We start from the raw sequence: 14,944 nt of genomic DNA on the forward strand, positions 1-14,944 counted from the left end.
CTCATGAACAAGGACAGGAGAGTCTCAGGATCTCTTCCACCACTTGCTGGCCTTGTATAACCTAGGCTCAGGGATCAAAATCCCACCCTACTCAGCCTGCCTGCCGTTTTCCTCTGGGTTGCTGTGAGGATCAAAAGAGCATAAGGATGTGACTATGTTCCTTCCCTGCGATCCTTCAGGACCCCTTCCTCTGCACCCGCAGGCACCACATCCCCGCCCTGGAACCTATTATGCAAACATTTCACTCAGTCTAAGGATATCTGTTCAGTCCAGGGGCGAGTTCTCCTGACGTCGATCCGAGGAGTGGATATACAGTTTGGCAACCCCACCCGGCGACGACCCGGGATAGAAGAAGAAGGGGAGCCTTCGGTTCGCAAAAGGAGCAGCCCCAAACAGGCCGATGAACTGCTGTCTCCGCACTCGGCTTCTGCGCCCGTCCAGTGACCCAGGGTCCAACCTCTCCTCCTCCTTACCAGTGATTAAAAAACAAAACAAAACAAAACTCTGCTCCCGGGGGACCCCTCCCAGCACTCTGAGTCGACAGCCCAGGTACCGGTGCCGGGGTGTGGAGAGTTAACTCCAACCGCTTCTCTGCAGATTCCGGGGGCCGGGTCCCCTGGAGCACCTTCCATTGGCAGTCGAGCCGGCTCGGCGTTGATTGGCTGCGGCTCTTGGCTACGCCTCTCCAAGGCTCCTCATTGGACGCTGCTTTCCAGTGAGCGGAGTGTGGTGGCCAGGCCTCCACAGGCTAACCGGGGTGAAGCTGCCGCGGGCTCCGGCAGATGCCTGGGGGAGCTCATTCTCTGCTGAGTCTTGACTTCCTTCCCCGATTCAGACCTCGCTGCTGTCCCGGGGACGCCACCGGATCTTCTCCTGGTCCTCTCCCTCCTTCATCTGCTGATTTTCTTTTCCCTTCCTCCTCCGCACGCGTCTCCCCACTCCGCTTTTCTCTCACCTACTCCCGACCCCCGTGTCTGGCCATCCAAAGCATCCCACCTGCTGTTCTCTTGACTTCTGCCCCTCCTTGACCTCAAATCCCTTAATTAACAAGTCCCTGTCATAGCCTTCTCGCCAGACTCTCCTAAACTCATATTTCTTTCTACCATCTCCTGACTCCCAAATTCCAGCTAACCCTTGACCTCTTGATATCTCACTGACACTCTATAGATTCCAGACCTCTAAATTTCTACCTGCTGCAGCCTGAACCGCTGGAACTGAGGCTCTCCCCAGGATATTCTGACCTCATTCCTGAAGTTAATTTTAACTTTCTTACCCCTGGGCCAGTTCCTGCTACTGCTGTCCCACCATGGACTTCTTGATGAGTGGCCTGGCAGCCTGCGGGGCCTGTTTGTTCACCAATCCCCTGGAGGTGGTGAAGACCAGGATGCAGCTGCAGGGAGAACTGCGGGCCCCCGGCACCTACCAACGGCACTACCGAAACGTCTTCCATGCCTTCATCACCATCGGCAAGGTGGACGGCCTCGCGGCCCTGCAGAAGGGCCTGGCCCCTGCCCTCTTATACCAGTTTCTGATGAACGGCATCCGGCTGGGCACCTACGGGCTGGTGGAAGCTGGGGGTTACCTGCATACGGCTGAAGGCACGCTCAGCCCTGTTCGCAGCGCCGCAGCTGGGGCCTTGGCTGGGGTCATGGGAGCCTACTTGGGGAGCCCCATTTACATGGTGAGAAGAAGGGTCTTGCCTGGGGCCTTCCAGGAAGATCCTTGGTGCAGGGTGGGTGCCTGGGCCTTCACTGAGGTTGGAAGTGGATTTGTGTAGGGGAAGATGAGCGGTTTGATTAATATACTTCAGCGAGTCTGGGGATTGGGGAAGGTCCTGGGCATCACAGAATTACCATCCTGTAGTTTGCCTCTTTGAGTTATCTGGTATAGGTGAAGGGTCAGGAGCCTGAGGCCCAGAAAAGGAAATGACTAGCTCAAGGTCACACAGCTGCTTATTGCTAGGATCAGTCCAGTCCTTGCTTGACTTCCTTGGTGGCTCAGTAGTAAAGAATTCACTTCCAATGCTGGAGATGTGAGTTTGATCCTTGGGTTGGGAAGATCCCCTGGAGAAGGAAATGGCAACCCACTCCAGTATTCTTGCCTGGGAAATCCCATGGACAGAGGAGCCTGGCGGGCTATAGTCCATGGGGTCGCAAAAGAATCAGACACTACTGAGTGACTAAACAAGAACAAGGCCCTGCTTAGCACTCTTTTTGGAAAGACACTGTGAGGCAGTGAGGTCTGTAGAAGGAAAGGTAATCTGGTCTCCCTCCCAGGTTCTGAGATTCAGGGACAGTGATCTCTCCACAGCCAGCTGGGAGGCCAGAGAGCAAGTTTTGCAGAGGACCCCTCCCAACCTGCCCCAGAGTCTGATGTTGGAGCCTGGTCATGGTAGTGGCTGAAGATCCTGTCTGCCAGTCTGAGAATAGGAGGTGGCATGATAGGCTGGACACCAGGTCTCCCCTAACTTGAACAGTCTTAGGAAATGTTGCCATTTTCCATCCCCCACCCCTACCCCAAGGGAGGGAGGATGTAGAGGGGGTGGGGTGCCTCGAAGTGCTAGGAGATCCATCCCCCGGGATTGGAGCCAAGGGACACAGTCTCATGACCAGTTTGTTAAGTAGGAACAACAATAATTATCAGATTAGAAGGATATTCTTTGCTGAACACCCTAGAGAAAGTGTGAAGGGGTCAGGCATTTGGGTTTCTGAGGTGGGAGGCTGACCTCTGAGCCATAGGCTGTAATACTCTGTCTTCCCCAGGTGAAGACACACCTCCAAGCACAGGCAGCCACAGAAATCGCTGTGGGGCACCAGTATAATCATCAGGTGAGGGTTTTCCAACCCCCGGCTTGAGTCCCTGCCCATTCTCTCCCTTCTTCCCCCAGCTTTCTGCCTGTACCCAGCAGCTCCCACCCAGCCACAGATCTGCCCAGCCCATCAGTTCAGCCCTACTCCACCCCTGGAATCCACCCAAACCCTCTTTGTCCTATGTTCCCAGTTCCTCTAGTCTTCTGCACCTGTTTCTCCTGCCCCATCCTCCTGACCTGCTAATGTCCTCACTTGCATACACCCTGCCCTGTTCTGGGATGGCGAGGGAGAAAAGGATAGGTTGGTCGATAACTGAGGGCCACATTCATGCTTGAAGCCCACATGGAACTGGTTGTCTAGACATTGGGGTGCCTGTGATGGACCCATCCTTGTCACTGTTAGGAGGTAGCAGCCCTTGATGCTTGAGTGACTGAACCCTGCCCCCATGGTCTTTCCCCCGGCCCCCACCAGGGCATGTTTCAGGCACTAACCAAGATTGGCCAGAAACATGGTCTGGTGGGGTTGTGGCGTGGGGCCCTGGGCGGCCTGCCCCGAGTTATCGTCGGTTCCTCCACCCAGCTGTGCACCTTCTCCTCCACCAAGGACCTCATGACCCAGTGGGAGGTACTGCCTGGGGAAGGGGTGGGGCCACCCTGGGAATGTGGGTGGGGGCGGGGGGGCAAGCTGAAGCGGGCTCAGTTTGAAGTGCGACAGTGCCAACATTCAATGTGAGGGGGTAGCAGGTAGTCTTGGAGGGTCACTGTCTCTTTCTAACCTTCCCACAGTTCTCTTGTCCCTTGCACCCAGGTATGCCTGAGTCTTCAGTGCCTTGAGCTCTTGCTTCTTCAGTGTTATCACCGGTGGAGTGGGAGCTCCCTGAGTTACCGGCTCCCTCCTGTATCCCCAGTGGGGTTGAACGATTGGCTGACAGAGCTCTCCCTCCCTCCCCCATTAGATATTTCCACCCCAGAGCTGGAAGGTGGCTCTGGCGGCCGCCATGGTGAGTGGCATCGCGGTGGTCCTGGCCATGACACCCTTTGACGTGGTCAGCACCAGGCTGTACAACCAGCCCACAGATGCTCAGGGCAAGGTAAGGGAGTGCCCTGGGGTGTGGGCAGGCAGGGAAAGCTGGGGGATGGGGGAAAGCAGATTGTGGGTGGAGGTAGGAACCCTAAAATGCAGCCTACTGAGGTGAAGCTCCTGGTGGGTTCTGACAAACTCCTTCTCTCTGCTCTTCCTCTCCCACCTCTCAGGGCCTCATGTACCGGGGCTTACTGGATGCTCTGCTGCAGACGGCTCGGACAGAGGGCATTTTTGGCATGTACAAGGGAATAGGTGCCTCCTACTTCCGCCTTGGCCCCCACACCATCCTTTCCCTCTTCTTCTGGGACCAGCTGCGCAGGGTCTACTACACGTACACCAAATAACGACAGCCGCTTTTCCCCACTCCAGCAAATCAGCACTCCTTGGACTCTTCCGACTCCATTTTTTATTATCGGGAGACTTCTGACCAGATGGCCTTTCATCCATCCAAGGGGGACCACCAACAGCACTCCCCATTTGATTTCTCAGGATTGAATCACTACAAGGGATAGTTTCCCTCCCTTTCTTGGGTGTTGCTTTAAACCTTCCCTGCCTGTACTCCTGCACATTTCACACTGCTCTCTCAGGGCTGAACCTGTCACTCCAAAGTGTGTTTCCTCCCTTTCACTACTCCTGGCCTTGGGTCCCTTCTGATCCCAAGTATAATTTTAACTTCACCCATCCAAGACCAAAGGGAACTGGGGGGACCCAGGTGTTCTGTTAGATTTCAAAGGCACAGAGATTATATTGGTTATAAAGCAGGTTTATTTCTGCAGAGAGGAGGTGTCTTGTGTTTATGCACTGGAAAGGAATTAGGGGAATGTATCCAACCCTTTGTTCGCCTTGCAGAACAGAAGCCCCAGGTCTTCAGAAGCATTATGCAGCATCTCAGCATCCTTACTGGGGACCAAAGATGTTGGGATCGTGAAGGGTCAGACTGGTCACAAGCTGTTCAAAGTCGCCCAGGCTCCAGGGAGGAATTGACAGATTTTCCGGGCCAAGAGATGACCTATTCTCAGGGCTTGGGGGTGGGGAACAGATAGAGAACATCATCTAGGCCTTGAAGCTCCCATTTCCCCAGAAGACCTGGTTATCTGTGACCCCAAACTCGTGGCTCACTCCCACTTCCTTGGAGGCCCCCAACAGCCAGTCTCCCTACTCTGCCCCTCCAAGCCTAATTCCCCTGGGGACCAAATCATTATCCACGTGCCCTTTCAGTCCTTACGGGGGCTGATTGAAGGTGAGCAGGAGATCAGTCTGGTACTGGGGCAGCCGCAGCAAAGCCTGATGCAGTGTCACATACTTGGCTACCTAAAAGGGATCAGAGTCTGGATGCTTACCTGATTCCCCAGCGCCACCCCCTTAACCCCTCCAGGACGTCTCACACTTCTCTGGCCCTCACCTGCTGATTTTCTTTAGCTACCTGCTGTTGGCCAGAGAGGATCCAGGCTTCTTGACAGCAGCCCCTCAGGGCCAGGTTCTCCAAAACGAGGGGGTGCACCGTCTCCACTAGCACAGCCCTAGCCTCTTGCACCCCGCCAACATCTTCAAAGTGGTACCTGGAGTTGAGGGAGCAGGGTCAGGGAGGGGCATTTGTGACTGCTCCTTTCAAGTATCTCTCAAATCCTAAGCTGCTCTCACTTCCAGTGATAACAACATGTTGCCCTTGGAGTTCTCATTGCCCTGATTAACCGTCCAGCCACAGGCCCCTCCCACTCCTTCGGCTCCGGTCCTCCCATTGGCCAGCCGCGGGCCCGCCTCCCTCACCGGGCAGCCTCCTCGCCCTGCACGTGGGCCTGCAGCTCTAGAAGTTCGACTATCAGGCTCTGGTCTGTCACGCGATGGCAGAAAACTTCTTGATTGTCCGGGACCGGTCGGAGGTCGCTGGAAAGAGGCGAGGTAGACCCTGGTTGACCCCGGTTTCTTCCCGCAACCCACCTGGTCAAATTCCTTTGGTGCCTGGGCCGTCTCACCTTACGTCAATGGCCCCCGGAGGGAGAGTGGCGGAGAAGGCGCCCCCGAATAGTGGATAGTCTCGCGTGGGCTCCATGGGCCTGAGACTACAGTATAGTCATTAAAGATTTAAAAGAAACCCACATGGGGCCACGTGCCATCACTTCCCTGCCTTTCTCTGCAGCCGTGGCCACCTCCAGGTCGCCCTTGGCTTCCGACTCTTTAAGATTTGGCCCCGCCCCGCGGTCGCGCTGGCCAATTGGCGCCCGCGCCTTGGGGGCGGTGCCCCAGCGGAGCTGCTCCCGGAAGCCAAGCCTCTGGAGGGCTCGGGGCGGGACCGCGGGGTCCGCTAGGAGCTAAGACCTTGGTTTAGGACTTGTGACGCCCATTTGGTCACTAGCCCGCTCCAATAGGCCTCCTCGTTTTAAAGGGGTCGCACTTTCTAAGAATGTCCCTTGAGAACCTCCTTAAGGGCCGTTACTCATCCAAAGGACCGACGTCTTTGTGGGGTCCCCTGAGGTGTGTGGAGGGGGGATAGTTTCAGGGTCTACTCCATATCACTCTCGGGGCCTCTTGACAGGGAACGGACTGCCAGATCGCTAATTCCCGGATGCAGGGAATTAGGGAAACAATGGGGCCAGGTGTAGGGGGACCAGGTTAGGATTCAGGCATCACGCCTTCCTGAAAGCAAGACCCAACCTGGGGATTATATATCTAATCCTCTCAAATCTTCCCTTGGGAGCTGAGGTAAGGTGAAGGGATGGAGGTGTGGGAAGGAGGCGGTCCCCACCCCTCACACACAGACACACCTGGACGGAAGCACAGAATAAACTCTGTTGTTTTTCTTTTATAGATTTTTAGAGTGTTCTTAAAATTTCAGCTCAGATGTATCCTCCCAGCTAATTGATTCATTTGAGTCCCAGCGCCTGGCAGAGTGTTTAGAGCATAACAGACATGTATTGTTGAGTGATTGAATAAACCCAAGAGGGTGAATTTTGGGACCCAGGGGACCACCCATACCCTCAGGGGCTCTAGATGTCACCTACTTGCCACCCAAAAACTGAGCTAGAGTATTCTCATCCTGAGGCCATCCCACCTACTAGGTTCCAAGTGCCATCTATCATACTTCTGGACCCTAATAATTTTGTAACACTGAGGCCAAGGGGCACATATTCTTTGATTCCCTCATCTTACCAGGCCTTAAGCAAAGGGCTGGATATACAAAGGCTATTTAGGACCCAGCCCTTACCCCACCAGGAATTTATAAAGAACAGTGGAGCACACGTTGACCTTTTTTTTTTTTTAATTTTTGCTTATTTATTTGGCAGTGCTGGGTCTTAGTTGTGGCATGCAGGATCTTTAGTTGTGGCATGTGGAATCTATTGACAGTTCCCTGATCCAGGATCAAACCTGGGATCCCTGCATTGGGAACTTGGAAACTTATCCATTGGACCATCAGGGAAGATCCCTTGAGTCTTTCTCTTTTTTTTAAGATTTGTTTGGTTTTTGCTGTACTGGGTCTTCGTTGCTGCCTACGGGCTTTCTTGTTGCTGAGCATAGGCTCTAGGCATGTGAGCTTTAGTAGTTGCAGCTCCCAGGCTCTAGAATGCAGGCTTAGTAGTTGTGGCACACCAGTGTATGTAGTTGCTCTGAGGCATGTGGGAACTTCTGAGACTAGGAACCGAACCCAGGTCCCCTGCATTGGCAAGTGATTCTTAACTACTGGACCACCAGGGAAGCCCCACCTTGAGTCTGAAAAGTTGCCTCAGAATTCACCAGGTCATGCTAGGGGTATTCTAGCCAAGGTGAACATCAGGAGCAAAGACTTGGAAATGAGAGGGCATGTTTTGGGGAATGTGAGCATATCAGCTTGGCAAGGGTGCCGTGGCAGGGAGCTTTGAGGCTGGAGTGTTGTTCACATGCAAGGTGTTTATAGAACATGCTAAGGAGCGTGGACTCCTCACTTATGACAGCCAGCATCAGACCTCTCTCTGAGCCTCATCAACTAAAACATTGTTAGGATTAAAGGCAGTATGGATGTAGTTGAATCTAAATCTGTTTCAGGCAAAGAGAGTGGACTGTTTGATCCATGAGGAATTAGAAAGAGGGAGGGTTGTGTTATAGAAGCCTGAGAAAGAGGAGCAGTCTGGACAAGGGGAACCAAGGAAACCAAGCCACAGGGTCAACCCTGCTGCCTCCCTCAGCATCTCTCTGTCCCTCCCTCCCCACTTCTATTGGCTTGCCCTCTGCGCTGTCCTCCCTGCTAGAGGCAATACTGGCTCTGGCTGCTTTGTGAGCAGTCAAGTAGATAGGGAGTCCTTGGAAAGGGACCTGCAAGGACATAGAAGTTAACAGGGCCCCGGCACCGGGCACAAGGAGTGAGGGCCTATTCATGGGCCAGGAAGAGGTGAGACTAGACTACGGAGACTAAGGAAAATGCCCACAACTTCCTCGTTTTGGATCTATGGCATGTCAGGTGTCATGCTCTGCTATGACATGCTGGAGAGGCCTGGCCCTCCACAGTTCTGGAGCTCTGGAGGCACAGGTTAGGTGGGCTGTTCCAGATGGTAGGAAGCAGTCCTCCAGGAAGCGACAGAGGTGCAGGGCTGCACGTCCTCTGGGAGTGGGGTGAAAGGAAGCCCTAACTTGGCAAGTTCCTGCTCTTGACTCTCCCTTACCCTTCACCTTTTTTCCTCTGTGTCTGTCACTAATGGGCTCCCCAACAGCTGATTCTTTCTACATGTTCAAGTGCAAACTTCCCAAGAGGCCAGCTCTAATTAGGCCAGTTTTTTGCCATCCAATTTGAAAGTACCTCTTTGGCCAGCTGTCCTGCCTGGCCATTTCCCAGGCCAATACCCAGACACAGATAAGATCTCTTCTTTGTCCATCTGGCTGTGACTAGGATGACCAGTATCGTGGGAGAGATCTCATTAGGCCACTTTTCTCAAGAGGGTGTGAACATATGTCCAGCACCTGGCTCACCTGTTGAAGTAGGCCTGCAACTGGTTGATTCTGTACCCCTGGGACATTCCTTCTTCCAGTGCTCTGCATGCATTTGATGCAGTTTTTTATTTTGGGCTCAGGTGTCCCCAGGCCCCCACCTCATCACCTTTGGGGGCACCAAGAGGTGGAAGTGATGGACTCAGATCAGAGAGATGACTCAACATCCAAAGTCAAGCATCCCTTTAGAGTAAGGGCAATGTATATTTCTACAAAGCAGGAGTTTTTAATGTTTTTGCTTCCATGCACCTCTTTGACATTTTGGTGAAGCCCTTGGAGCCCTACTCATAATAATGTTTTTATTATAATTTTTTAAATATTTGGCTGCAACACTCAGGATCTTTGATCTTTGTTTCAGCACATGGGATCTTTAGGTGAAGCAAGCAGGATCTAGTTCCCTGACTAAGAATCAAATCCAGGCCCCCTGTGTTGGGATTGCGGAGTCTTAGACACTGGACCATCAAGGAAGTTCCAAGTCAGCATATAATTTAGCCTTTTCATCTGCTTTGTTTTGCCAAGCCATTTCCTTATCACCTTCCCTAGATGTGGTGTTTGGAAGTGGGGAGGGCTGTCTGTACTACTTAGGGAAAAGATCTAGGAGAGAGAGGAGTTCTCCTTGGTGTGAAGACAGGGTCAACAGAGCTAGGACTCAGTGGTAAGGAGAACAGGATGACTCCCTAGTCCCTTCTGTTGCCCTGGATACCTTCCCACAGGCATCCCAGGATGCTCCAGTGACATGGGCAGTGGGAAGCCAGTTGGTTAGGCTGTGAGGTTAGTGATGCCATTCCTTCTCAGCCTCCTCTTTTTCTGCCAGTCCCTTCAATGTTCCCAGGCTCTCCTCACTCCTCCCAAATAACATTGCCCACACATAGACCAGTGCCTCCCAAACCATCTCCATCTCTATCCCAGATCTCTTGTTGTTGTTGTTGTTGTTTTGGCTGTGCCACTCACGTGGCATGCAGGATCTTAGTTTCCTAATCAGGGGTCAAACCCACGCCCCCTGCAGTGGAAACATGTTTCCCCCCGACACCTCAAACTCAACAGTCCTAAGCAAAGCACGTCATTTTTCTCCCATGCATGCACCATCTTCATCTATAGTTAACGAAGTTATTGCCTACCCAGTGATCCAAGCAAAGAATCTGCACTTCATCATCAACTCCCCTATCTTTCCTTCACATCCAGTTCTGGTGATTCTACCCACCACCACCACCCTAGTCCTGACCATCACTGTTTCTGCCTGGAGCATGCAAAGTGCCTGGAGTGCAAAGTACCTGGAGCAAGTACCAGCCCATAGTGGCTGGTACTCCTAGTGGGCTACTTACACAGGAAGATCTTTCCTGAAGCCTGAGATAGGTCTCTAACTCAGGCCCCACACAGCAGTGCTCCAGACTCTACCTTCTGGCTATCTGGTGCGCCCAAGTGTCTAACGACAAGCTGAAGATTTCTTTGATTTCTGCCCCAGGGTTCTGAATGCAGCACGTGCTGGAGAAATAAATACATCTTATGGTGGTTACCCCACGTCCAAGGTTAGGGGCAGTGGTCAAGAATGCCAGGCTGCAATGGTGCAGGAACGGCCAAGAGGAGCTACCCCACGTCTGAGGTCAGGAGTGGCGGCCTGGAGGAGCAACCCCACATCTAAGGAGCGGTGGCTGCACAGGCGCAGGAGGGGCTAGAGGAGCTATTCCACGTTCAAGGTCAGGAGGAGGGGCGGTGAGGAGATAACCCTCGTCCAAGGTAAGAACAGCGGCTGCACTTTGCTGGAGGAGCCGTGAAGAGATACCCTACATCCAAGGTAAGAGAAACCCAAGTAAGATGGTAGGTGTTGCAAGAGGGCATCAGAGGGCAGACACACTGAAACCATAATCACAGAAAACTTGTCAATCTAAACACACTAGGACCACAGCCTTGTCTAACTCCATGAAACTAAGCCATGCCTGTGGGGCTACCCAAAACAGGCAGGTCATGCTGGAGAGGTCTTGCTGACAGACTAGCTTGTGTGACAGGATTATCCATACTAGACTTTTTGAGTTAATGGATTTTCTCTTGGATCCAAGGTGATTCGAAGGTGGGAGGATGGCGTGGGGGTCTTTGGAAAAATACATATTTAATTACAGATATAGAGAGAGATTAGAAACGGATAGTGTAGTAAGAGATAGTGTAGTGGAGAAAAGGAGGCTGAATCCAGATGGGAATTCAGCCAGAGAAACAGGAGCAAGAAAGAAGCAACATGGGGGAATCAGTCTTTCTGGAAACTGATCCGATTTCTTTATTTTTGGGTTTGCTTATATACCTTTTGTTACATATAGGGATGAATAGAGAGTCACGTGGGGGTCAGCAGTCCTGACCTTTATCAAAATCAGGTGCTTCACATAAATGTATAAAAAAAATGTCTTAGGGATATTACATCATCTTCTGGCCATGAGTGAGACCTGCTGACATTTTATGATCCTTTCTTTCTGATAACCAAAAAACTTATTTTTTCCAAGGGTGTTTTTTCTTAAACCAGGCACCACCCTCCAAATAAAGTTACATTCCTATAGGGTGAGGGTGTAGTGAGTTACAATCAAGAAAGGAATCTATTTAATCCAAGGTTAACATGATTAATCTTAAAGGTTAATACTTATTTCTCCTATATGTTAGTCATATTCATTATAAGGGCAGGGAATATGGAGATTTAGCAGCAAACATCAGCCCAACAAATGAAACTCCTTTCACCAATGTTCCCTTTAAGATCTATTTAGACTTAAGATAGTGATAAAGTTACATTTTTACATAGCAAGGACACAGTGATTTATAACAAAGTACAGTGATCTATTACAAAAGAGAAAATCCATTAACTCAAAAAGTCTAGTATTGCTAACCTTAAAAACTACTATATTTCCTTTTCTATATTCCAAATACATTGATTAATATATTCCCAGGTGCCTAAGGATATGGAGGCCTGGTGGCAATCATTGACTCAACAATGAGAAAAGCCCTATGCTAATTAAGACTTTCAAAATACTCCAAAACTCTCTGTGCTATTTATGGTTAAGAGGTAGTAAACAATCATGTGGCAGGAGTATGGATAATCCTGTCACACAAGCTAGTCTGTCAGCAGAGGTTTGACCTGAGACATCCTTGTCCCACCCAGAGCAGGGAATTAGCAGCAATTATTGACACAACAAATGAAAAACCCTTCACCAATATAATTCCTAACCAACCCAACCCACTATACTAATAATTTCCAACTCCCCAAAAGAATTTGCCTTTAGTAAGTCTAAAACATCTCCTGTCTCTCAGGTTGGGAGGCTGTAAACAATCACATGTGGCCTGACGAACCTATACAGGTGGGCTAGATAACCTTCAGAGGAGTCCGTAAGCTGAAACACTCTTGTCACGCCCAAGAATTTTTATTGCCTTGGAGCTGCACGTTTACTCCTCCGAGAAAAACGGTTATGGGGGAAAGCATAAAACAGACTCTGGTTTTGGGGTAGATGCTCAGGAACAGGGGGTTTCCTGAGGCTTGATCACGCCTTTGCGTATGCCAAGCCTCCTTCCTCATGACCCTTACCATGGACGGAGTTCCTCATGCTGGCCCCCTGCAAGGTCTGACAGAACGTGGTCTACTGGAGAAGGGAATGGCAAACCACTTCAGTATTCTTGCCTTGAGAACCCCATGAACAGTATGAAAAGGCAAAATGATAGGATACTGAAAGAGGAACTCCCAGGTCAGTAGGTGCCCAATATGCTACTGGAGATCACTGGAGAAATAACTCCAGAAAGAATGAAAGGATGGAGCCAAAGCAAAAACAATACGCAGTTGTTGATGTGACTGCTGATAGAAGCAAGGTCCGATGCTGTAAATAGCAATATTGCATAGGAACCTGGAATGTCAGGTCCATGAATCAAGGCGAATTGGAAGTGGTCAAACGAGAGATGGCAAGAATGAACGTTGACATTCTAGGAATCAATGAACTAAAATGGACTAGAATGGGTGAATTTAACTCAGATGACCAATATATCTACTATTGCAGACAGGAATCCCTTAGAAGAAATGGAGTCGCCATCATGGTCAACCAAAGAGTCCGAAATGCGGTACTTGGATGCAATCTCAAAAATGAAAGAATGATCTCTGTTCGTTTCCAAGGCAAACCATTCAATATCACAGCAATCCAAGTCTATGCCCCAACCAGTAATGCTGAAGAAGCTGAAGTTGAACGGTTCTATGAAGACCTACAAGACCCTTTAGAACTAACACCCAAAAAAGATGTCCTTTTCATTATAGGAGACTGGAATGCAAAAGTAGGAAGTCAAGAAACACCTGGAGTAACAGGCAAATTTGGCCTTGGAATGTGGAATGAAGCAGGGCAAAGACTAATAGAGTTTTGCCAAGAGAACGCACTGGTCATAGCAAACACCCTCTTCCAACAACACAAGAGAAGACTCTACACATGGACATCACCAGATGGTCAACACCAAAATCAGATTGATTATATTCTTTGCAGCCAAAGATGGAGAAGCTCTATATAGTCAACAAAAACAAGACCAGGAGCTGACTGTGGCTCAGATCATGAACTCCTTATTGCCAACTTTAGACTTAAATTGAAGAAAGTAGGGAAAACCACTAGACCATTCAGGTACGACCTAAATCAAATCCCTTATGATTATACAGTGGAAGTGAGAAATAGATTTAAGGGCCTAGATCTGATAGAGTACCTGATGAACTATGGATGGAGGTTCGTGACATTGTACAGGAGACAGGAATCAAGACCATCCCCATGGAAAAGAAATGCAAAAAAGCAAAATGGCTGTCTGGGGAGGCGTTACAAATAGCTGTAAAAAGAAGTGAAGTGAAAAGCAAAAGAGAAAAGGAAAGATATAAGCGTCTGAATGCAGAGTTCCAAAGAATAGCAAGAAGAGATAAGAAAGCCTTCCTCAGCGATCAATGCAAAGAATAGAGGAAAACAACAGAATGGGAAAGACTAGAGATCTCTTCAAGAAAATTAGAGACACCAAGGGAACATTTCATGCAAAGATGGGCTTGATAAAGGACAGAAATGGTATGGACCTAACAGAAGCAGAAGATATTAAGAAGAGGTGGCAAGAATACACAGAAGAACTGTACAAAAAAGATCTTCACAACCCAGATAATCATGATGGTGAGATCACTCCCTAGAGCCAGACATCCTGGAATGTGAAGTCAAGTGGGCCTTAGAAAGCATCACTATGAACAAAGCTAGTGGAAGTGATGGAATTCCAGTTGAGCTCTTTCAAATCCTGAAAGATGATGCTGTGAAAGTGCTGCACTCAATATGCCAGCAAATTTGGAAAACTCAGCAGTGGCCACAGGACTGGAAAAGGTCAGTTTTCATTCCAATCCCAAAGAAAGGCAATGCTAAAGAATGCTCAAACTACTACACAATTGCACTCATCTCACATGCTAGTCAAGTAATGCTCAAAATTCTCCAACCTAGGCTTCAACAATATGTGAACTGTGAACTTCCAGATGTTCAAGCTGGTTTTAGAAAAGGCAGAGGAACCAGAGATTAAATTGCCAATATCCACTGGATCATCAAAAAAGCAAGAAAGTTCCAGAAAAACATCTATTTCTGCTTCATTGACTATGCCAAAGCCTTTGACTGTGTGGATTACAATAAACTGGAAAATTCTGAAAGAGATGGGACTACCAGACCACCTGACCTGCCTCTTGAGAAACCTGTATGCAGGTCAGAAAGCAACAATTAGAACTGGACATGGGACAACAGACTGGTTCCAAATAGGAAAAGGAGTACGTCAAGGCTGTATGTTGTCACCCTGCTTATTTAACTTCTATACAGAGTACATCATGAGAAATGCTGGGCTGGAGGAAGCACAAGCTGGAATCAAGATTGCTGGGAGAAATATCAATAACCTCAGATATGCAGATGACACCACCCTTATGCCAGAAAGTGAAGAGGAACTAAAAAGCCTCTTGATGAAAGTGAAAGAAGAGAGTTAAAAAGTTGGCTTAAAGCTCAACATTCAGAAAATGAAGATCATGGCATCTGGTCCCATCACTTCATGGGAAATAGATGGGGAAACAGTGGAAACAGTGTCAGACTTTATTTTTTGGGGCT

General features: G+C 49.6%; 2 protein-coding genes across 4 annotated transcripts; one reads left to right on the plus strand and one right to left on the minus strand.

Moving 5' to 3' along the window:
- Positions 1-697: 697 nt before the first annotated feature.
- On the plus strand, positions 698-4,670 carry SLC25A35 (solute carrier family 25 member 35). 2 transcript variants are annotated; one of them, XM_040243405.1, is made up of 5 exons: positions 698-1,681; positions 2,763-2,828; positions 3,282-3,434; positions 3,766-3,900; positions 4,064-4,670. In XM_040243405.1, the coding sequence occupies exons 1-5, from the start codon at positions 1,307-1,309 to the stop codon at positions 4,235-4,237; spliced, it is 903 nt and encodes a 300-aa protein (XP_040099339.1). In that variant the 5' UTR covers positions 698-1,306; the 3' UTR covers positions 4,238-4,670. The 2 variants fall into 2 exon arrangements, with proteins under 2 accessions (XP_040099339.1, XP_040099340.1); XM_040243406.1 differs by lacking the exon at positions 3,282-3,434 and having other exon boundaries at positions 729-1,681.
- Positions 4,641-6,087, minus strand: RANGRF (RAN guanine nucleotide release factor). 2 transcript variants are annotated; one of them, XM_040243408.1, is made up of 5 exons: positions 5,867-6,087; positions 5,661-5,777; positions 5,317-5,452; positions 5,119-5,204; positions 4,641-4,914 (listed from the first exon to the last, which is right to left on the minus strand). In XM_040243408.1, exons 1-5 carry the CDS (start codon positions 5,941-5,943, stop codon positions 4,791-4,793), a joined length of 540 nt encoding a protein of 179 aa, XP_040099342.1. In that variant the 5' UTR covers positions 5,944-6,087; the 3' UTR covers positions 4,641-4,790. The 2 variants fall into 2 exon arrangements, with proteins under 2 accessions (XP_040099342.1, XP_040099341.1); XM_040243407.1 differs by having other exon boundaries at positions 5,296-5,452.
- Positions 6,088-14,944: the final 8,857 nt, after the last annotated feature.

Source organism: Oryx dammah, unplaced genomic scaffold (assembly GCF_014754425.2).
Source record: "Oryx dammah isolate SB20612 unplaced genomic scaffold, SCBI_Odam_1.1 HiC_scaffold_8, whole genome shotgun sequence".
NCBI lineage: Eukaryota > Metazoa > Chordata > Mammalia > Artiodactyla > Bovidae > Oryx > Oryx dammah.